This window comes from Pteropus alecto, unplaced genomic scaffold (assembly GCF_000325575.1).
Source record: "Pteropus alecto unplaced genomic scaffold, ASM32557v1 scaffold25, whole genome shotgun sequence".
Taxonomy (NCBI): Eukaryota; Metazoa; Chordata; class Mammalia; order Chiroptera; family Pteropodidae; genus Pteropus; species Pteropus alecto.
Genome location: NW_006441955.1, coordinates 6,792,609 through 6,816,287, shown reverse-complemented (window position 1 = coordinate 6,816,287; position 23,679 = coordinate 6,792,609). Strand labels below are relative to the sequence as shown.

Below are 23,679 nucleotides of genomic sequence, written 5' to 3'. Positions count from 1 at the left end.
GTCATGACTCTCAGGCACCAGGTCAGGCAGGCACATGGCCATGGCTGGCAGACCGTCCACTCTGCACTGCTGAGCTGATAGTCAGAAGTGTCAGGCCTCGGGAATACACACAGAATAGACACTCCGGGTCATCCAAGCACAGACTCTGCACCTTCCCAACTCCGTGACCTTGGGCAAGTCACTTCCTTTTCTGATTCTCAACGTTCTTACCTGTAAAATATAGCTAATAAGCTCTGTTTCTCCAGATTTCTGTGAGGATTAAATGAGCTACTTTAGTATGTTCCTGGCAGGTAATGGAAGCTCAATAAGAGACCATTCCATGACCTAGGAAAGGGACCTTCAGAAGGCCCAGGGCAGAGACTGTGTCTCATTCACTACTTTGCAGTACCTGGCACACAGTAAATGCTTAGTAAATATTTGTTGAGTAGCATGTGAACAAATAAATGAATCTAGTCCAACTTCCCAGGAGTCCATAAATCCTCAGACTCATATTTAAATCCTGGGCCTGCTGCTTCCTAGATGGTGGCCTTGGCCAAGTTTCAATTTCCTCATCTATCACATGGACCTATGACTGCAGCCTCCTTGAGGAGATGTTTTGAGGTGCCAGTGAGATGTGGCTGTGTATACTACCAAGTCCTATGCATGGGGAAGCCCTGAGACCAGCCCCGGGCCTGCTCAGGTGCTCTCACGGTGGCCCACACCTGCCCGGGGCTGCTTTGCTGCTTTTGTCCCAGCCTGAGCCCTTTGGCTGCAGGGCTCATGGAGGAGTGACTGCAGGATATAGGCCAAAGTCCACTAGGCTGGGAGTTCTGGATGCCAGGCAAACCACAGCAGGCCAGGGTGGGTCAGCTCTGCGGCAAGGCAGCCTGCCTTAGTTAGCCCACAGCCTCCTCATCGCAGCAACTCACTGATCATAGAAATGAACTCTTTCTCTCTTGTAGATAATGCCACAACCTCTTCTCATCTCCATTATATGGAAGAGGAAACTAAGGCTCAGACAGGGAGAGTAACTTGCCCTGGTCACATATAGTGAGGTATAGGAGCACACAATGAATACGGAACTCATAACTAGATTTGAGAGCTCCCTGGCTGCAAGAGTTTCTAAGTCATCCAGATTCTGGAGTCATCTGTTACGTCAATTGAATGAAGTCAATCTTCTCAGCCAGGATTCGGGCCTCTGTGATAGGGCTGTGGCCACTGACTTCAGACCTCATCTCCTGCCATCTCTTCCCCATGCTTCAGCTATATGGGGCTGCTCTGGTCTGAGGCACAGTCTACACTGCAAACCTCTGGTCTTTCCATATGCCTTTCCTACTGCTGAAAGGTTCTCGCAACCTACCCTCCCTGTTCAACTCCTACTCATCTTCTCAGAGTCATATCAAAAGCCAAACGCACCCATTAGGATGGCTATTATAACAAACAAACAAAACCAGAAAAAATAACAAGTGTCGGTGAGGATGTAGAGAAATTGGAATATTTGTACATTGTTGGCGGAAATGTAAAATGATGCCGCTGTTCTGGAAAACAGTATAGCAGTTTTTCAAAAAATTAAGCATAGAATTACCATATGACCCAGCAATTCCACTTCTGGGTATACACCCAAAGGAATTGCTATGTTCATAGCAGCACTGTTCCCAATAGTCAAGTGATGGAGGCATCCCAAGTGTCCATTAATGGATGAATGGATAAAGAAAATGTGGAATATATATACAAATGCAATATTATTCAGCCTTAAAAAGGAAATTCTGACACATGCTACAACATGGATGAACCTTGACAAATGATGTTCATTGAAATAAACCAGACACAAAAAGACAAACATTATATTATTCCACTTATATGAAGTACTTAAAGTAATCAAGTTAATAGAGACAGAAGTAGAATGGTGCTTACCAGGGGCTGGGGAAGGGAGGAATGAGGAGTTATTTTTTAATGGGTACAGAGTTTCTGTTAGGAAAGATGAAAAAGTTCTGGAGATGGATATGGTAATTGCTGTACAACAATGTGAGTATACTTAATGCTACTGAACTGCACACTTAAAAATGGTCAAAATAGTATATTTTATACTAAGTATATGTAATCATAATTTTAAAAAAAAAACCTCTCTGAGACTCCATCCCTGATCCTCCCAAACAGGTCAGAGCCCATGTGTCATCTCATGATCACCAGCGATTCATAGTGACAATTTTTTATTAAAAATTATTAAATTTATATTTTAAAATTACATTTGAAAAATAGCACCAGAATGCTGTTTTAATTTACTTCTTTATTGTTCAAGTCAAATATTTTTTAACAAGTTTACTAATTGGCTGTATTTCCTCTTTTGAAAACGTTGGTCTGTTTTTCAAAAAGATGGAGCAGCAGGGTGTCAGGAGCCCCAGTGGAATGATAGGCAGGAGGGACTCTAAGTCCAGACTTTTTAAAAAAAAAAAAAAAAGCCAAGCACTGAGGGACAAGCAGCCTCGCAGCAGGGAGCACAGCCCAGCCTTCTAGAGTGTAGGGGACCCATACCCTTCAAGGCCACAGGTGGAGATGCAGGATGGACTAGGAAACAAGGGGGAGGAATGACAGTTATCCAGAGTGACACATACCAGGTTTACTCATGATATCAACCCTGCCCCTGGGGAAGAGGATGTTACCCTTATGTCAAGTCTGAAGTGTGAAATTATGAGGATCACACATTATTTGCAACGAGAATCCACATTAGAACCAGCACCCGGAGCCCCTTAGTCTTTCCACCAGGGACAACTGCAGGGCAGAGAGGAGGCAGAGAAATCCCAAGTGGGAAGCCTGATCAACAATGGCCAAAGAGCAGGCGGGTAGTGTCCCCCTGTTCAGAGGAACAGTGAGGAATTGCGGTGAGGGTGGGACAGCACCAGGAGTGAGAGTGGCTTCTGTAGGCAGCTGGAAGTGCCAGTTCTGACTCTTCTAGTCAGCGAGCTCTAGGCGGGAGGGTGGAGCAGTGTCTACGGAGGAAGAGCTTGGCTGGGTTCCAGACCTGCTTGGGCCCATCTCAGTTCTGTGACTTCAGCAAGTCCTTTTCCTCCTGAACCTCAGTTTCCTCAGCAGAGAAAGTAAAAACACGCCTTTTGTCATGCACCAGGATTTACGAGCCCCTCATTTGGCAATGCACCTGTTTGTCTGGCACACCTGGTTGTGCAATGCAGGTGTCTAAGAGCCGCTGAGCAGCGAAAGCGGAAACACCCACAGGGCGCACCCTGGGCCGACGCTCGGACCCACCCACAGGCTGGAGGCGCTCCGGGACCAGGAGGTGGCTGCGCCCTGGGCCCCTGAACGTTGACCTTCGCCTCCCGCTCGGGGCTCACTTCGGGAGGCGCTCCATCCACGGCCCTCCGCAGCCTCCAGGGTTAGGGCGAGGCCCCGGGAGCAGCAGGGCAGACATGGCGGAGCCTGAGACCGCGGCCGAGGACCTGGACGCCCTCATTGACGATCTGGACTACCTCCCGGGCCACTTCCACCTGGAGATGCAGCTGAACTTCGAGCCGCGCTCTCCAGCCTCGCTCCGCGCCCGAGACCTGAAGCTGCAGCTGGACGGCCTGCGGCAGGAGCTCGAGCTAGTGTCCGCCCCGCAGCGCTCCGCCGTGCGCCACCTCCTGGGCGCCTTCACCTTCTACCTAGAGGAGCTGGACGAGGCCCGTGAGCGCTTCCTCGAGGTGGTCGGCGAGGACCCCGGCAACCTTAATGCCTGGGCCAATCTGGCGCATGTGTACGGGCAGCTGGGGCAGGAGGAAGAGGAGGAGGCGTGCGCCGGGAGGCTGGCCGGCCTCATGGGCCTGGCGGCTGACCCCGAGGCCACAGGCGACTCCCAGCTCCGCGCTGCGCGTTGCCTGGCGGAGCAGGGCTATGCACACGGCTTCGACGTGGGCTGTGCCAGCCCGCAGGAACGCGCGCGGGTGCTTGCGGCAGGCATCACGCTCTACGACAAGGCGCTGAGCTATGGGCAGCAGGTGGGTAACCCCTCCCCGGGCTGGGGTCGTGGCCCCTAACGTCTGCAGGGTCGCCCCCACACTCTCATACTTTCCACACCCTGGCCCTTTGGCTCCCTTTCCAATGTGCCTCTCCTCTCCAACCCCTTCTTGGATCCCAGACCAAGTCTAGCTTTAGTCTGCTGGGCTAGCTAGGGAAGGACCTGCTTTCCAGCCAGGCAACTTGCTTAGGTTTCTCTTCTGGCAACACCACAAACTCAACCTGGCCAACTCATCCCTCTCACCTTCTCCTCCCAGCAAGCACTTGTCCAAGTGCCTGTGCACACCCACCTAAGTAAAAGGCACAACTAGACATCCCTCCAGAAATCTGAGCAGCATTCCTACCTTCTCTCTCAGACTCAGCCCTCATCCCCATTCATTCAGACCCCGAATCCTGTCCATTCTGCCGCCTCCTATCTCTGAAGTCTATTCCCACCTCTCCAGCCTCCCTCTGTCAGCCCCGCCTCTATCATTCCCTGCCTGGACCAGTGTAGTTTCCATCATCCTGCCTGGGTTCCTGCCCTCTGGCTTGACCCTTCTGCCTCATCCTCCACCCTGTCATGTCGCACAATCTTATTGGTCATGTCCCTCAGCTGCTTATAACCCTCAGTGACTCCCCACCACCTAGCAGATAAGTCGTGGGCATTTGAGGCCCTCTCTGATCTCTACCCTCCTCCTGTCATATTCGCCTTTCCAGCCAGGCTTTTCCCATGTTCTACTGCCCTTTGTTCCCCCTGGGCAGGGTTCAGTTCCTCATTGGCTGTGGCCAGGGACCTCCCTTGGGTCCTTGCCACATGGACATCCCATCATTTTTGCTACATTCTATTCAGTAGAAGTGAATTGGTAGGTCTAAGCCACAGGGCACTAATACCAGGATGGTCCCTGAGGACCATCTCAAAGGCAACCTGCCTTGGATGACAGAGGAATGATGTAGAGGGCATTGTCCTCCTGTTACAGAAGTGGAAACCTCAGTTCAGCGAGGTACCATGACTTCTTTGTGGAGGCACAGCACAGGCAGGGTTCAGCTGATAATGATGACATTTCATAATGGTTTAGATTTGTGATATTTAAATAACAACAAGCCTTCACACAGGGCTTCATTTACAAAGCTTCTGCACACCCCTTTGGAGCCTTTTCCACCAAAGCCTATGGCTTCAGAGAGGAAATATGGAGTCCAGACTTCAGGGGGTAGGGGTGGAGGGCACAGACTTGACTTAAGGGGAGCAGTACTGTGTGTAGTTTAAGACAATAGACTCCGGGTCAGATGGTCCAGGTCCAAATCCCAACTCCTCCAAGCTCTCTCACTTCTAGTTGGTCCTTAGCATCTCTGAGCTTCCATTTCCCTCTCTGCAAAATGGAGATACTAATAGTACTTATGTCCTCGGCTTCTTCATTTGTAAAATGGGGACGTTCTCATCTGGTTGATGACATAACTAAAAGCTGATATTTGGAAAGCACCTGGAATCAGGCCTGCACTGAGACAGCAGGATCACAGATGACCCCTGCCTCTCCCGGCCTGAGAGTCACCTCCGCCCCATGCTGGGTATAGCTGCGGCCATCGAATGGGGCCAACAGGGACCCAGGTCTTCTGTTTCAAAGCCTGAGCCTGAGCCCCTGAGTGCCAGCTGCCCTCGGTGGAAGGCCTGGCAGGCGTCATGTGTATTGAGCATGGTCACGGCAGCAGAGTGGGGCGTAAAGAGCCTCAGACTGGGAGCGAGGAGGCCCACGATGAGGCTTTCTCCTATCTGGGCTATGGTTTCCCCATCTGTGAAAGGGGGACAGGGAATGGGACTAGGTGGTCTCCAAGGTCCCTTTCTGCTTTCAGGGGGAAGGTTTCCTGGAGGAGGTGAGCAGGGAGGCAGAGGTTTGGGTGTAGGGATGGAATGGCGGCCGGCCTCTCCCTTCCTGCAGCCAAGCAGCCCAGCCATCGTGAAGGCCACCTGCTCAGTGAGTGACTTCCCAGAGGAGAGAATGTCAAGCAGGGCACTGCCTAGTGCTCCAGGGAGGAAGCTGATTGCATCAGGTGGGAGGTGGCCACCAGGTTCTGTGCTATGTCTTTGGGCCTGGCCCAGCTGCTGCTCGCCAGGTCTGGACAGAGCAGCTGTTGTCAGCCCACCATCACAATTCCCAGGAGAAAGTGGAGATTTAGAGCCTCCCCCTACATTTTATCATCTGAGGATTAGAAGAGATCGTGCTTATAAAGTAGCTGGCAGGAGTAGGTGCTCAAGAAATAGCTGCAGTTAGGCTAATGATAATGATTTCATTATAATTAGAGTCAGGAGGCTTCAGTTTGAGTCCCCAGCTCCCTTATTATTTTGCTGTGTGGCTATGGACAAGTCACTTATTGTCTCTAGCCTTGGCATCTGCCTCATGAACTTTAAATAATGGTGATCTCTGCCTCAGTTTACTGTGATTATCCAATTGAAACATAGGGTGAAAGTTTTGACCCTATGTTTCAATTGGATAATCACAGTAAACTAGGCCATGTCTGAGAAGCATATACTCAGTATCTGAACATTTATTGAGTATCTACTATGTGCCAGGCCCTATCTTGAAGAAGCTTAAAGACAAAGGAAGGAGGAAACATTTGTTCCTGGGCCCCTCGTCTGGGAGCAGGAGATGAAGGGACAAATCAGAGAAGTGCCTACAACTGGCTGAGGTCACAGGCATTCATTACATGGCCTGTGCCATGTGACAGTCATCTCTGAGTGCTGTACACCAGAGACCATCCTTTCTGAACTGAAAACAGGCTCCCAGACACTGACAAAAGATAAAGATGCATGCTTTGGGGACATCAGGACCAGTGTTGGAGTCAGCAATGACTTGGAGAGTCTAGGTCCTGGGGACAGAGTGGCAGTGACTGAGTTTCAGAGAAGGAATACTTCCTTTTAGCACAAGTGACTGAGGGAGGTCTGGGAGAGGCAGGAGTGGACTGGCAGTAAGGAGGTAAGAGCACGCCCAGCAGAGGGCCTGTCGGGGGTCCTGCAGAGCCTGAGACCTTTGGTGACAGCTGCACTAGAACAGGGGATGAGGCCTGGAAAGAGGGGAGCCAGAGCTTCATGGGGAAGAGCACATAATGGCCCTGAAGAACTACTATGTGGTCTCTGAAGTTTGGTTCCTGCCTTCATCTTTAGCTTTATTCCTCTTAGTTCCCTTGAACCTTACTCTAAACTACTTACCCTTCTCCAAACATGATGTGCTGTTTCATACCTCCCTGTGTAGCTACTGTTCCCTCTGCCTAGAAAGCAGACTCCATCCATCAAAACACAGCTCAAATCTCACTTCCCCCTTGAAGCCTTCCTTCATACAACATACAACTTCATACAATAATATTTATGAATGTCTTCTGTGGGTGCCTTCCGGACTTTATCTTAGTCCTCACAAGAACCCTCTAGTCCCATTTTACAGATGTGGGAACTGAGGCATAGCTAGGCTAAGTACCTTGCCCACGGCAGCAGAGTGGGGCGTAAAGAGCCTCGGACTGGGAGCGAGGAGGCCCACAATGAGGCTTTCCACAGAGCTAGCATGTGGAAGTTGAATCCACTCTACTCTGCCTGACTTCAAAGCCTTTGCTCTTTCCGGAATGGTCAGAAAAGTGGGGGTGTGATAAATGTAGTGCAGATGGCTGGTGGGGTGTTGAGAGACCCCTCACAGACCACCTCCTGGAAATCTAGGGTGGAGGAGGTGTCAAGAGAGAAGGTGGGTTGCCATGAATCGGCAGTCAGGTGGGGAAGGATGAGTGCAGAGATGAAGTCGGAGTTGGGGCTGGGGAAGGACAAGGTGGGACAGTGGAGCAGCAGCTGTGAGACTCCCAAGCGATAGGGTCACCACCCTCAGGAGCACAGCTGGGGTGGGCAGCCGGAGATCTGGCTGACCCTGTACTGCAAGGGATTTTCCATCTTCATGGGGCTGGAACTGTCTCAGACAGGGGAGAGCCCTTGGAGCTCAAAAGATAAAGAGCAGCTAAAGAACCAATGAATAGCGGCTCATCTGCTAACGAAAATTATGAGAAAACATTATAGAAGTTAATAATTCAACCCATAACCCAAAAATAAGCAGAGTGTTTGTGTGGGCGAGTGTCTGTGACTTCCTTTCTCAGCTCTTCACTCCCTCCCTTTCCTCTTTCTGAAGTTACAAAAATATGATGAAGCAGATTGCTTTCATCTGTCATTCCTCCCCTCCTCCCATTCCCCCCCCACCCCAACCCCACCCCCACCCCCACAGTCACAGATGGATTCTTGGTGGCAAATCTCAAGGTTGAATGGGTATTAAGATCATACTCTTTGGAATTAGATCAGGTTAAAATTCTGCCTCCATCACCAGGTGTCTACAGGCGAGTCATTTCACTTCTCTAAGTCTCATTTTCCTCATCTGCTAAATGAGATTCTAACATCTGTCTCACAGGGTTGCTGTGAGGAATAAGGGAGAGAACACGAAAGGCTCCAGGCAGGATATAGATCACGTGAGGGGCCCATTGCTCCTCCCTGCCCGCCCCCTGACCCCACAGTGCTTTGCTGTTGCTTTTTAATAGAACCATTCCCAGCCTCTGGCTTTTCTCCAAGGAATCTGCCCCCTAGAGGTTAATCTCTCTATCTTGGGCTTCTCTCTGTCTTCCCTCACCAAGTGTCCAGCACAGAACTGGACCTGGACACACCGGAGGAGTTTATGATTATTGTTAAATTTAATTGAATTGAATAACTGAATTTTAAGCCTTAAAATTCCTATTATTTTTGTAAATAAGTTAATTCGAACTTATATTTCTCTAAAAAAGGGGCATCCCCATCCCAAGCTAACTCAGTTATTTGAGTTTCTTCCCCTTTTCCGGGAATATCGGTGGGTTAACGCATGCATTGCTTGCTGCACACTTGCAGGTCCTGCACCCTGCTCACAGCCCGGGGCAGGCCCTGGTGACAACGAGGATCGTTGCTGCCGCAGACGTGGCTAATCTCAGCCTGTGCCCCAGCACTGAGCTCAGAATTCTATGTTCATTGGTGCATTTGATTCTTATTCAAACCTCACAGACACACTGCCAGTTGGGTATTGTGATTCCCCATTGTACCAAGTTCATAACAAGCTCAGGGAAGGAACTGACTTGCCTAGGGTGACCCTTTGTACTAGATTTCACTCTGCCAGCAGGGGCAGGAGAGGAGGTAGGCAGTGCTGGTAGGTCAGCCTCACAAAGGTGTGGAATGTTCCAATCAATTGCCACACCCAGCAGGTAGGGACCTAGCAGGAAGGCCAAGGGCGTGGCCCATCAGTAATCTCAGGGGCCCCAACCCCCCCATGCACAGAGACACACACACACACACACACGCACGCACGCACGCACGCACGCACGCACGAACACTTCTTTCCACATGCCCCCTTCTCTCTCTCCCTCGACCTTCCTTTCTCTCTCTCCCTACTTCCCCCAGACACCGGCAACTCTGGTACACTGTGTAAGGCACATGCAGGTGTGACCTCGGTCAGCGTGTCAGTGTGGGAGTGCGGGCCGCAGGGGAATCCCTGCTCTGCCGGCCATGCCCTGTGCGACCTAGGCTAGTTGCTTAACCTCTGAATATCCATGTCCTTCTCTGTGGAATGAGAACAGTCACATCAGCCTGACAGGGCTATGGAAGGATTAATTGGTGTCACAGAGGGAAGGCCAGGCCCCAGCAAGCATCAATGGACACAGGTGTCTTGTCCTTATCCCCTGATGTTTATGCCAGGACCAAGGACACACAGGAGCCCCAGACTCTTCTTCTAAGTGAGCCCCTGCTCCTCTCTCTGCCTCCCTCTGCCTTTCTTGCAGTTTCCCTTATCCTGACCCAGAACCAGCCTTGGGAAAAGAGCAATGACTTTGAGGAAGACCCCACTCAGAGTCAGCGGCCAGGATTTGGGTTCCTGACTGTGGGACAGTGGGCAAGTCACCTCCCTTCCCTGGGCCTCCGTTTCTTCCTGTGTCAAACGAGGGGGCTGGACTAAGGTGGTGGTTGAGGTGATTTCAAGGACAGAAAAAACTTTGAGAAGCAGAGAAGTGAGGAAAGGAACAAACATCTTGGCAGAAGAAAATGCACAAATATACATCTGGAGCTGGGAAACCACAGCTTGAGGAATGTGGGGGATGGTATTTTGAGGACTTAAGAGTTTATCTCCAATTTTTGGGATCAGAGGCAGGGTTTATCCTCCCATGGTGCTTGCAAATACACACACACACACACACACACACACACACCCCTCCACAAATCTGAGTGGTTTGATTTGGTTCAGCTAGAGAAGGAGATGGATGACCGCTAGATGATGAGCTGTGCACTCGTGTGCTTTTCCTAGATTGTCTCTCTTGCTCCTCATGGAAATGCTAGGAAATCAGAACTGGTCTTAACCCCATTCTACAGATGAGCAAACTGAGGCTCAGAGAGATCGAGTGACTTCCCTAAGGGCATACAGCCGTGAGTGGCTGGCAGGAACTGAACTGGGGTGTCTCAGACATAAAGCCCAGATTAAGGGATAACTTCCCTGAGGTTCTGGCTCCAGCCTTCTCATGGCCTTGATGCCACTCACATTTGCGTATCAGCACCTTCTGAGTTTTCTGGTGGCTTCTCTCCCTACTTACCTGGCAAGTTCGGGAACTAGATCTCCCCTCCGCATTGATATAGGACCCCAGGGTCAAAGCTGCCTTTAGCATCACCTGGCCCAACTGCCTCTTTTACAGAAAAAAAGAAAGTATGTTAAGGGCACACACAGCATGGACCTATGGGAGGAGCTGAGCAAACTCAGGCATAACTATTATAACTACAGAGGGCAAGATACTTCTTCAGACCTCTACTGGTGCTAGAGTTGAATTTGGACTCAGGACAGGACAGGGTCCCTTTTCTCTAGGGACAGTGGAATAGAGAAGCTGCTCGATGCAGTCCTGCAAGTTTGAGGAACAAGTGAAAAGCAAAGATGACCCGCAGGGCCTGCATTTGCACAACAGACCTAAGACCAAAAAGGGAGTGACACACAAGGAACTGCAGTCAATTTGCTCAAATCTTAAGATTCACACTGAACCATCCAGGGAACCCAAAAAAGGGACACACTGGTGACTTACTTCCATGGCATAACACACAGCCTTCGAATCTCCTCCACCCAGTCAAATTGAGCACCCCACTAACAGGCCTGTGACACAGGCAGGCCAAGTGGATCATCCCTGTTTATAGGTGCAGAAGCTGAGACCCAGGCTGGGCCAGTGGCCTTTCTAGGATCTCTGAAGGCGGTAGAGGCAAGGGTGGGTCTCCAGTCCCATCCGTTTACTCCCCACACCCGCTGAGGAAGGAATGAGCTGGGGAGGAGAAAGCCGCTGCCCTTGCCTTCCTGTACATGGCACCGCAGGTGGCAGGGCCGGCCCAGGTGGGGTTGGGGCAGGGCTTAGTATTCGGAGCAGGGAGACTGCTCTGTGTCATTACAGAGGACATTCCGGTTGTGCAGGAAGAATATATTCCTGAGGCCTGCCACCTTGCTACTTTTCTTTCTGCAGTGTCAGCCTTCACAGGGTCAGTGTGATGAGGTGGAAAGAATGAGGGCGTTGGAGGGAGGCAGATCTGAACTTGAATCTTGGCACTTCCACCCTGAGCTGTGGGGCTGGGCTGGTCCACAGCTTTTTTCTTAGCCTCTGTTTCCTTGCCAGTAAAAGGAGGAAGATGCATTTACTACCTTCTCAGACTGTTATAAGGATTCAGTGCCATGATGCGCTAAATTGCCCAGTGGATAGTCAATGCTCAAGAAATCTTCATTCTCTTTCCTTCTTCTCATTCCCCCTCCCCTGAGAGAAGATTAGTCAGCTCTCAGGAACTGACTCCCAAATGTAGAAAACAGCGTCATCACGGGCAAAGTTCAAATTGCAAGGCAAATATTTTCCTTAAGAACTAACGAAGTCTCTGTATAACTTGTTCAGATGCACAAAGAATCGTAAGCCATTGCTATATACTAAAAGATCTTCTATGGAAATCCTTTAAAATAACCAAGACCCCAACATTTCCTTCTTTGGGGGCCACCTTTTGAAATAAATGGAATGGCTAAGATCCATCCTTGTGCCTCCAAGTTAACAAAAACCTTCTCTGAAATGGCTTATTCTAATCCTACTAGTCTCTGCAAGTTCTACCAGGTCACCCACCTTTGTCACCTAGAGGATCACAATTTCTGATGCTTTGGCTCACTTAAAAGAGATCCACTGGCCAGCCTGTTTTGACTCGGCTCCCCACAGTGTGGTACAGTGAGAGCCTAGTGCAGTGGTTCTCAAACAAGGGTGCATCAGAGGGCCTGTTGAAACACAGGTTGCTGGGCCCTACTCCCAGAATTTCTGATTCAGCAAGTCAAGAATCTGCTCTTGTATCAAATTCCCAGGTGATACTGATGCTGCTGGTCCAGGGACCACACTTTGAGAACCACTAGTTTAGGGTAGTTGGGTGCAGGGCCACAGTTGCCTCATCCGTAAAGTCAGGATAATCGTAGTCTCTACCTCGTAAGTAACCCTAGAGAGAGTCGAATGTGTTAACGCATGCAAACTATGTGCCTGGTACGTAGCAAGTGCTCAATAAAATTTGCTATTATTGGACCATTTGAGATCTTGCTCCCTGGCATATGTTGTCAGTTTGGCTCAAATAAACTCTTATAAAAATTCTTTAAAATTTTTATTTTTGCTATTCTTAGTGTAGTAAAAAAGAAAAGAAAAAAAAAAAGCACCATTTCCAGGATTCAGTCCGGGCTTTTTCACTGTGTGACTTCGAGGACATCATCTCACCTCAGTTTTTCCATCTGTACTAAGAGGGTAATGCTAAGCCACTTTGCATACCACACGGGATGTTCTGAGGATCACATGGATCTGTGGGAGTGCACTTTGTAAATGATAAGCACTGTACAAACACTTACAGCTAGGTGTTGTGGGAAAAAACATGAACCGGAAGTTAGAGAAACCTGGCCTGAAATATCAGGTTAAGTAGGCAAATCTCTGCCTCTTCAAGGCTCGGTTTCCCCATCTCTAACATGAGGGAAATAATAGTGAGGGCCTCAGAGGGGCTGAGAAATGTCCTGAGAACCCCTCAAGCAAGAGGTTAGCACCAACATCTAAGGATTTCACTCCAGGGTCAGAGCTGGAGCCTGGGCCTTGCCCAGTCCCCTCCCAAAGGTCTGCCGCTGGAGCAGCAGCCTAATTTGAGACCCCTCCAGCCGACTCACACGCTGGCCAGCCCCCTCTTGTAGAACCCCGAGCTCACAGGGTCATGATGAGGACGAAATGAGAAAAAGAGTGGGGCGTCCTGCCCAGATCCCACACCAGGCAGGCCTTAAGCAAACACGCCGTCTCTGGCAGAGGTCCTTTCAGCCCCTCTTAGGCTGCCTCCAAACATCTTGCCTCTGGGAGCCATCAACTCGGAAAGTGAATTCCTTGCCGTGTAAGAGGTTTCACAGCAACTTTATTCTCCTGGAGAGAGGTAGAACAGCCCCTCCCTCCTCCAGGAGGGGAGGGAGCAGTCAGAGGCCTGTTTAATTTAATTTAACGCACTGTGGCTTGCCAGGTTGCCCCTGGTAACAGCTTCAGCTGCTGCTTCAGTTACAACCAGAAGGATTTTTAAAGAGACAGCCATTTTAGGGCCAAACTTGTGCAGCAGAGTGAACAGCCTCTACCAGCTTCATCACAGGAGTAGAGGATTAAACCTCAGGCACAGCAAGGCTTCAGACCAGATCTGTTCTATATATGCAACCCTATAAGCCCTCCTGCAAATGTAACTCTTAAGCAGGAATCTGAGGAGGGACTATGTTTGAGGTTTGTCATATAGATGTCAGTCAGCTAGCCACTTTTCCGAAAATCAGTTTTAGTCTTCAAGTGGATGGGGAAGAGAGTAAACTCTGTGGAGTTGCCCCTGCCATTCAAACATACTGCCACCAGGTGGTAGGTCGTATTGCTTGCTTAGTTCAAACCATAACCAGACTCTTAGAGTGGTGGTGAAACCACTAGGTTTTAAGCCGATACTAACTACTGTGTGACTGTTGGTTAAGTTGCTTCACTTCTGTGGTCTTAGTGTACTCAGAGATATAATAAAGAGATTGATCAAGATAACTGAGTGTTGCGGACAAGGGTTGGAGCTAGGACAATGAGGCCATGAGTTTAAGTCCCAGCTCTGTCGTGTATTAACTGTGTGATTTGGGGCACATAATTTAATTTCTTGCAGCCTGAATACCAGACAAGAGAGTAGCTATGAACCAGAGAGAGCCCTGGGGACACCACATTACTCTCCAACCCTGGGACCTGTGGAGGAGAGAAAGGTGCTGGGGACCCTAGGAGATCTGAGGCCGTAGGAGCACAGCAGGGGGTGGGGAGTGGGGTTAGGCAGGATGCCTCTGAACTCCTGGGGCCTGAGGGCCTGAGACCTCATTGTCTCATAGGGAACCGAAAGAGGTCACAGTGGACAGAGCAGCCTCCTAGACACCCCTAACTCTGTTCAGCTTTAACCCAAACCAGGAGAAAGGGGGCAAACATTAATGGAACAAGTGCTCCAAGCTGGGCACTGCTTCACAATGCCTGTGAGACCTGTATTATTATCCCCCTATGCAGATGGAGAAGCAGCCCTGACGGGTAACTCATCCACCCAGGGCCAGCCACCTGAGCCTCTGCTGTTTGCATTACAGCCACCATGTCTCTATGCCTGCTCTCGCTGGTGGCTATACCTCCTTGTCAGGAGCCTCAGAGAGGAAACAGGCTCTATCTCTCCCTACCATGACTCGGTTTGGCCAGCCTCAAAGTGGGCATGGGGTCAGAGGTCATGAGATCATGCCCATGAGCAGCCAAAGAACCTGAGACACACATGCCTTCAGTCTTTCCATGGTCAGGCACTGACGTTATGTCCAGGTCTTCAGCCAGCTTGGCCCACAGTAGTTGACCCATGAATCTGAATTCCTTTCCCTTGTCCCAGGTCCTGTGTAGGTGCAGCAGGTAAGGTTATCCAGCAGCTTACCCCAGCCTTTTGCTTTAGCCAGTGTTCCTCATTGAGCTCTCAAGGATACCCTTTAACCCCTGGGACCTGCCGTTCTCCCCTCTAGACAGCTCTGTTCCCAGCTAAAGCCGCCCACACATATTCCCACCTAAGTAACAGAATTACTCTCCAAGGCGATGTGAATATAAAAACACATTGGATCTTGGTATTGGATCTATGGCTCCTTGCTGCCCTGCTGCCCCGCAGATGAGCTACAAATCCTGAGCCTGGCACTCAAGAGCCCCTCTTGGTAAACCCCTACTGGCTCATCCCTCAACTCCTTACAGCTGGGGTTCCGGCCACTTGGGGCTGCATGCAGCTGCCAACATACTATGTTTACTTTTGCATATGCTGTCCCCTCCATGTGGAATGCCTTCTGTTACTGTATCCACTGGGGTGGTTCCTACTTGTCCTTGAGAACCTTGCTCGAGCTTGTCCTTCTCTGGAAGCCTTGGCATACCCCTGGATCATGTAGGGTACCTCCTCCCATACCCCTGGCTTTCCTTTACTCTGTGTCTTTGGTGCTGACTTTCCTGCCAGACAGGAAGCTCCTAAAAGTAAGGCCTGCCTTTCCTCTCCTGTCCCCACTACCCAGCCTGGGCCACACATGAAGATACTTGGGGAATCGTGGCTGAGAAATGCAATTTGTGGTGTCTCTTTTGGTCTTCTGGCATGGGCCTGGGCTCACTCAGTGGGATCAGGTCCCCTTCCTCTCTTCCTCCTTCCAAGCTCATCCATGGCTGCCCTAGCACAGCTGCAACATAACTTGCTGGTGTTAGCTCAGCCCACACCCCATTTACACACACCATGCTCCACGCTCACCACATCTCCATGCTGAGCCTTCCATCTAGAATTCTCTTGTCCCCCCATCCCGCCCTCTGAAATGCCACCGCTATTCGAGACCCACCTTACAGCCCATCCTCTGCAAGAGCTCAGAATCTTCTGGCTGGGATGGCCTTTCCATCCTGCCGCATTTGTCTGCATCCCTTTCAGGGCCCTGATCAAACTTTGTCTCCTATTATAGTTATTGGCAACCCAGTGTGGTGATGGGAGCATGGGCTTTGGAGCCTAATAAAAGGGGTTCGAATCCCAGCTCTGACACTCACATGCTGTGTTAGCTTGGCGAGTCACTTTACCTCTATGAGCCTCAACGTGTTTCTCTGTAAAATGGGGATGACATCTACCTCATAAGTTGTTGTGAAATTGGGATGATGAGTGTCAAGATCCCGGCACGAGGCAGGCACTTAGTCAAGCCCTATTATTTATGGCTGGCTCTGTTTCCCCAGCCAGGCTGTGAGCCCATTTGGGCCAGGGTGCAGATCCCATTCAGTTCCACATCCCCACAGCACCCAACACAGGGCTTCATACCGTAGATGCCCAGAAATGCTGGCTGGACTGAATGCATTCACCCTGGCTACTGAGAGTGGGTGGAGGGATGATGGGGATCCTAAGCTGAGGAGGCAGCATTGGGGCGGGTGGGGGGCGGGGGCTGCTGAGAGCAGAATCAACCCTGGAGATCATCGGAGGGAGATGAATGCAGAGGGAGGGGCCGGAGCCCGAAGCAGAGCTGCTGATATGCACTAGGGGTTTTATTGGTTTTCATTAAAATTCCTTCTCGAGGCAGGAGCAGCTACTCCCATAAATAATGGCATAAATATTTTATCTGGTGCCCAAGTCAGTCTAAATGCACAGGAAGGTTGGCAAGAATAACAATGGGAAACAGCTCAGGGGGGTCCTGGGTTTTGGTTGAAATCACTCAGCATGCTAAAGGGGCTTTCTCGGGAAGGTGGGAGCTGAAGGGTGGTACCAAAGGGGAGAAGTGGGTGGATGGTGGGGAAAAGAGAAGGTGGCCAGTGGAGTGTGGGCTCCAGTGTGGGGGGATGCAGAGCACAGGTAGGGAGCCAGGGGAGGGGAGCTTAGCTTGGGGAGCAAGACAGGAGGGGAGGGAATGTATCCCACACTCACACTGTGTTGGCCTCCTCACATGGGGCATTCCCACAGGTTATCGCGTCAAATCCTCTGTGGTCAGAGAAGTGAAGTGACTTGCCCAAGGCCACCTGCCCAGTCAATGACAGAGCCAGGACTATACCAAGGGCGTTAAGGCCAAAGCCCTTGTACTGACTGCTTCTCAGGGTTTGCAGAAAGCATAGGAACGTATGAACCACGGCCTGAGCCCCGCAATAACAGTAGAACGGGCCCTTCTCTGCTTCCCTAGATCCCAATGGAGGAGAAAAGAGGCTGGTACTTCACCATGGCAACGCTCTTCATCAGGTCAGGCTGGGAAGGGAGAGCACAAAATGCGGGGGGGAGGTGTGGCCTGGAACTCATCTCTATGGCAAGGGCTCCCCGAGTTCCCCTCCCTGCCATTGGCCTGGGGAGGGGAGGACTTACAGCATGCTGGGGACAGCTAGAAGGGGATACCTACCAGCTGCATCCTCTTCTCGGCCACAGACTAGATGGCATCTTCCTGGAGCTGGACACTGAGGAGCAGAAGAGGCTGCCTGCCTTCAACCGCACACTGGCCCTGCTCCGGCAAGTTCTCAAGTCCTCCGACCCCCACCACCGAGGTAGGGATCTTGGGGACGGGTGGGAGACGAGCCTCTCCCTGCACCTGTCTCTATCGTTGTCCCCTCCTCTAGTACGGCCTCCCTTTTGGGGACCTTGTTTCTCTCTCTCTCACCCTCTGTCTCATATACTCGCTTGTTCATCTCAAGGAGCTCACACGCCTTGCACAGGTGAATACACCAATCACAAATTACTGAAACTGCATATATCCAAGTGTGTGCCTCGAGGCCTAGAATGTAAGAGCTTCCTCCATCCGGCCTCTCATCCCCACTTTCTGGGTGGGAATGAAGACTGTGCTGGAGAGGAGCCAAGTCATTTTTTTGCAGGGCCACACAGCTAGGACAGGGACTAGGACTTCAGGGTTGGCGAAGAGTCAGAGTCAAAGGAGCTGTGCACCTTCAGGGAGGTCCCCTAAGTGACGCAGTAAACACAGATTAAGCACTGCTGTGTGTTCGTCCATGCACTCACACGTCCCCTCTTTCTACCTTGTTTCTCTTGGTTGGACCCTGGGTGGCCTTCCATGGTTTCATGCCGCTGACTCTCCCTCTGTCTTTCTGGGGCTGACACCTTGGGGGAGCTGGCCCCCTCCCTCCTCTTGGCTCCCCTCCCTCTCTCCTCCTTGCTGCTTCCTAGAGACCTTCTCTTACCCCTCACCCCAGCTCTGGCCTGGTGCTACCTCGGGATGCTGCTAGAGAGGAAGGATACCTTCTCTACCACCCCCATGGGTGTCCATGACTGCGGGTACTCGGGGACCGACCCCCTGGACTGCTTTGGCAAGGTACGTGTCCCCATCCACACCCACTCTCCAAACTGGGACAGAGCCTGACACCCCAGCCTCCTCTCCTGAAACTCACTACTTCTCTGGGTGTCACCCTCCACTCCCCGCCGCCCCGCCGCCCCTTGTGTGCCCACCAGGAAGTGCCCTCACTCCAGACCTTTCTCTTCGTCCAAAACAAAAGTGCGGACGTGGTTCCATAGTACAGTGGTTAGCATGTCTGCTTTACACGCACAATGTCCTGGGTTCACACCCCAGTGGAGCCACACTCCATGGTCTACGGCCATGCCACCCTGAAGAAGCCCGATGTCTGATCTCGGAAGCTAAGCAGGGTTGCGCCTGGTTAGTACTTGCATGGGAGACCACCTAGGAACACTCCCGACCTTTCTCTTCGTCCAAAACAAAAGTGCGGACGTGGTTCCATAGTACAGTGGTTAGCACGTCTGCTTTACACGCACAATGTCCTGGGTTCACACCCCAGTGGAGCCACACTCCATGGTCTACGGCCATGCCACCCTGAAGAAGCCCGATGTCTGATCTCGGAAGCTAAGCAGGGTTGCGCCTGGTTAGTACTTGCATGGGAGACCACCTAGGAAGACCAGATGCTGCAGGCATAAATAATAACAATTTTTTTTTTTTAAGTGCAACCTAATCTTTAGTCCTCTTTGCCTAAGAATCAGACCCTCCCCAGGCCCAGTCTGGCCACCACCTGTCTCCAGGTTTGTCTTCTAATCTACACACCATTTCCCAGATATACCCTCAGGCATAGCCCCAGCAGGCTTTGGTTTGCATTTTCCCTTCCCACGTGCAATGGCCCAGTGGAAAGAGGATGGGTGGTTGTAGCTGGCTCTGCCCACAGGCCATGTGCCCCTAAGGCAAATCACTTTCATCTCCCAGCCTCCTCATCTGTTAATTATGTGATCTGCCTACCTTCTAGGAGATTGAGCGACTCAAAGGAGGTGGCAGACAAACTATTCACTGTAAACTGGAAAGTAATGTTCAACCCTTATTCTTGGCACCTTGTTTATGTGGCAGTTTTTACATTCAGTTCAGTTTTGAAGTCCTTCTTGAACGCTGGGGACCCTGTGATATTCATTTACTTCACCTGTGCACTCAGCACAGTGCCCTGCGTGGGGCACGTCCCTAATGTTTACTGGTGGGTGATGGGTAATTTCTTAATGAGAGATCTTAAAATAGAGCAGAGCATAAACAGTGGTTCATGAGTCTTCTGAGAGCTGTGTCCAATCTAACGAACACGGTGCCTTTGCCCCTCCTCGAGAACTTACTCTGTGCCAGGGCTGGGCCCACCATTTCAGAGGCAGCAACAAACACAGAACAGACAGCCATCAGTACCGATTGGACACACAGGACAGACAGCCATCAGTACTAGGGGGTAAGTGGGCCCAGGCAGAAACACTGCACTGCATAAGTACGGGGGATGTAGGGGCTGATTCTGGGCCTTCCTCCCACCTGCCCCAGGAAAATGGGGAGCAGGCGCTAGATGTGTCTGAGGAAGAGGGGTCTGGAGGAATTCACTGGATGTGACCCATGAACATGGCAGAGAGCATGGCAGTGAGTCGAGTTCTTGAGAATTAAGTACCAGTGAGTTGTACCTCAAAGTGTTGGGCTGCATGATAAGACTGAGCTTACTGGTAGGTGGATATGGGGAATAAGAGCATTGAAGTGACATGGCTCTATCCAGAGATGGGGTTCCTGAAAGTCAGGCATCATTTATCCAGTTCTTACAAACAACCAGACAAATGGTTCGCTCTTACCCTCCTCCCGTACCCAGGCCATCGAGATTGCCAAGGACCAACCCCCCATCCTGAATCGCCTGGCCAAAATCTTCCACTTCCTAGGAAAGCAGGATATGGCCATTGGCACCTGCAACATGGCTCTGGATGTTCTACGAGATCCAGAGCTCAACTGGCAGGCATACTGCACAAGGGCCAAGGTGAGTCAACCTCTAATTCCAGCTCCTCCTACCATCAGACACCAGAGAACAAGGGCCAGGAGCCAAGACCCTATTGCCAGAGCCCAAAGGTAATGGAGCATTTGCGGCAGAAAGGAGCTTAGGAGTCATCAAGGCACACAATTTGTGTTCTATACAATCGTAGAGTGAAAGAATGAAGGAGCCTCCCGTCCACTGCAGGCCTCCCTTCTACAATGACCTGGTCAATGACCTGGTCAATGACCTGCAGCCTCTTCTTGATTAGTACCCAGTGCAGTCACACTGACCTGGGTTGAAATCTGACCTCTCCACTCACCACTCCAGGACTGGGGCAAACCACGTACCCCTCCAAGCCTCCGTTTCCAAATCTGGAAGCTATGGATAACAACACCTGTCTTAAAAGTTGTCAGAAGACTAAGTAAAGTAACATCTAACACACATCCCTCTGCCCACCTCTCGCTCAGCTCCCTCTCTTCCAGCCCCCCTGGCCTCTTTGCTGTTCCTGAGGCAAGATCTCCCCTCAGGACCTCTGCCTAGAATGCTCTTCTCCCAGATGTCCTATTGGCTTCCTCCCTCCCTTCCTAAGGTCTTAATGAAAAGGAGCTTTGAGCACCATCTTAGTGAAAATGTCAACCTCTCATTAGCATTTTATGTCCTCCTTTCTTGGTCTACTTTTTCTCCTTAGCACTTATCACTCTCTAATATTCTATTTGCTTATGTATTATAAAATATAAGCTCCACGGGGGCAGGGAATGTTGTCATTTTGCTCTTTAGTGTACCTTCAGTGCCTGGCACAATGCCTGACACATAGCAGGCACTCGATGAATATTTGTTGAATGAATGAATGAACAAATGAACTCATGTACTGGGTCCTGGCTAGACTATGTTCTCTCAATCGTCATGGTGACTCCTTAAGGAAGATATGAGTGTACTGATTTTTCAGATGTGGAAAATGAGGCTCACAGAGGTTGAGAAACCGCCTGCAACTCACATGCTAATAAGGGGGGAGGGGTTGGAATTTAGCCAAGTCCAACTGGCAACAAAACCAGAGCTTCCATCCCCAATCCCTCACCTCATGATGCTCTCTTAGTGTGGGGAAAAAGGGAGAAAGTGGGGGTGAAAGCGAGGGTCTGGAATCATTTGTAATTTGATGCCTGTAAGTTGGAGCCACCTGCCATTCTTCCCAAACTGCCTGCTTACTTGGACTCTCACAAAATCGGCACTGCCATCCTAGCTAAAATAACCCCCTCCCCTAATCACCTTGATTCCTTCACCCTGTTTATTTTTTTATCGCACTTATTACCACTCGAAATGGTACTGTTTACTTGTTGTTCATGATTATCTCCCTACTGGAATGTTAAGTTCCACCAGGGCAGTAACTTCATCTGTCTTATCACCATTGCACCCCGAGTACCTAGTGCAGGGCCTGGCATATGGTAAGCACTCAAAAGATATTTGTTGAACGAACTGGTGAATGGATGAAGGGCTCTTACTTCATCTAACCCCCTCATTGTACAGGCGGGGTAAAACTAAAGCCCTAAAAGGGGAGTGGCTAGCTCAGTTTGGCACAGGACTAGGACCTAGGACTCCTGGGTCTCAGTTTCAGGGGTTTTCTGCTGCACCACAGAACCTCTCTGAGTTGCTGTTAAGAAAAAGACTGACTTCCTTTAGGGTAGAAAGAAGGATGGGGGTCCTTGCTTGGAGCATCGTCACTGAGCTGACTCTGTGGGCAGGTCCACATCAGAGCCTACTTACACGACCTGGAGCGGGCCAAGATGGGGCTCGGAGGCATGCCTGACAGGAATCACCTGGCCTGCGCCAAGGCTGACCTCGAGGAAGTGGTCAAGGTGTGCCCAGGCCTCAAGATCTACCTGGACATCGGCCAGGTAAGGCAGTCTCTTGACTTGGTTAGCCCATGACTTAGTAAGAACCTATTTACTATCTGCCAGACCAGGCCTGGGAACTGAGGACATAGGGAGGAATACGGGGGCATGGCCCTGCCCCATGACGGTACTCACCTTCTGTAGCCATGGTGAGGATTAAATGAGACGATACATGTACAGCTTTTAGAACAAGGCCTTGATCTTTCTAAGCACTCAGAAAGTATGGGCCATCATTCTTTATCCAGAGGAGATGATTACCAAGAGGTGACAAGATCATAATTTTACACGAGAAAACTGATGCCCAGAAATTGCCTGGCTCAATGTTATGTGGCCAAGAGTGGTGGGGCTGGAAGGAGTACTGTTTCTCTTTTTCTAGGGGAGGGAGACCAAAATTTGCCGTAAATAATTGTCAAAGGAGGGAGGTTGGGAATGAATGAATTATATTTTTTAAAAAGCAAGTGTGGGAACAGAATGATCAGGAAGCAGCCACGACTGGGGAAGAAAGGCTCACCTCACTGCCCCACCCCAGGTCTACTACTACATGGGCGTAGATGCGGTGCAAGAGATGCTGGCAGTGGACGAGGCCGCGCTGAACCAGGCTCTGGTCTTCCTAGCCAAGGCCGGCGAGTCGGAGCTGGGTGCCATGCTGCCTGAGCTGCAGCTGCTGCGTGGCAAGTGCCTACGCATCAAGGGCGAGGAGGCCAACGCGGCTGCCTGCTTCAAGCGTGCGGTGGAGCTGGACGACACGGGCTCCAGCCACACCGAGGGCTTCGGCTGCCTGCTCGAGGCTCTGCTGGCGCAGTGGAGCCAGGCGCAGCTGAGCGACGGCGAGCTGGGCCGCGAGGTGGACGCCTGGCTGCGCTGCGCCCAGGGCAAGTACCCGGCAGCGCGCCTGCGCCAGGAGCTGCAGCGAGTGTGGCGCGGTCACACGGAGGAAGTGCTGGGGCTGGCCCGGGCCTTGGTGGCCCAGGGCCGCCCGGCGCTGGTGCGGCTGCTCTTTGAGACCATGGAACGCGATGGCGAGGGCTCGGGAGCTCCGCGGGGCCGCCGCGCATTCTCCTTCTGAGGGACGTTGAGGCCCTGTCCACAGCTGATTACCAGGTCTGGGCGCTGGAAATGGCCCTGCTATCAGCTGGCTGGTGAGTGGAGCCAATCAGATTCTCTTTCTGGAATCGGAATGAGGACCTTGAGACAGTAGGGCAGTTTGACATGCCCACTGAGAAAGAAGGATCTGATTCGGGAGAGCAAGGGAGGCTGGGTGCAGACACAAGAGACCCCTGGGAAACTGCCGATTGAAGGCCAGAAATGTGCAGAGCAAATAAGATGTCTGTGCGTCTCCTGAGAAATACAGAAGATAACTGCCACCATTGTGGCAGTTTTCTAGCTTCCAGTGCGACTCTGAGGCCTGACTGCCTGTCTTTGAATTCCATGAGCCACACTCTATCCTTATAATAAATCCCTCTTTACTTAAACTGACTGGAATGGGTCTTGGGTCCTGCAGCCAGAATAGCCATGGCTAGAGCAGAGGGCAAAG

The 23,679-nt window shown here is 51.0% G+C and overlaps 1 protein-coding gene across 1 annotated transcript; it reads left to right on the top strand.

The window, feature by feature from the left end:
• The first annotated feature begins 3,304 nt into the window (after window positions 1-3,304).
• TTC22 (tetratricopeptide repeat domain 22) lies at window positions 3,305-23,339 on the top strand. Its single transcript, XM_006919245.1, has 7 exons — window positions 3,305-3,968; window positions 17,187-17,242; window positions 17,423-17,538; window positions 18,196-18,314; window positions 20,104-20,265; window positions 21,996-22,148; window positions 22,675-23,339. Exons 1-7 carry the CDS (start codon window positions 3,402-3,404, stop codon window positions 23,209-23,211), a joined length of 1,710 nt encoding a protein of 569 aa, XP_006919307.1. The 5' UTR covers window positions 3,305-3,401; the 3' UTR covers window positions 23,212-23,339.
• The last annotated feature ends 340 nt before the right edge of the window (window positions 23,340-23,679 follow it).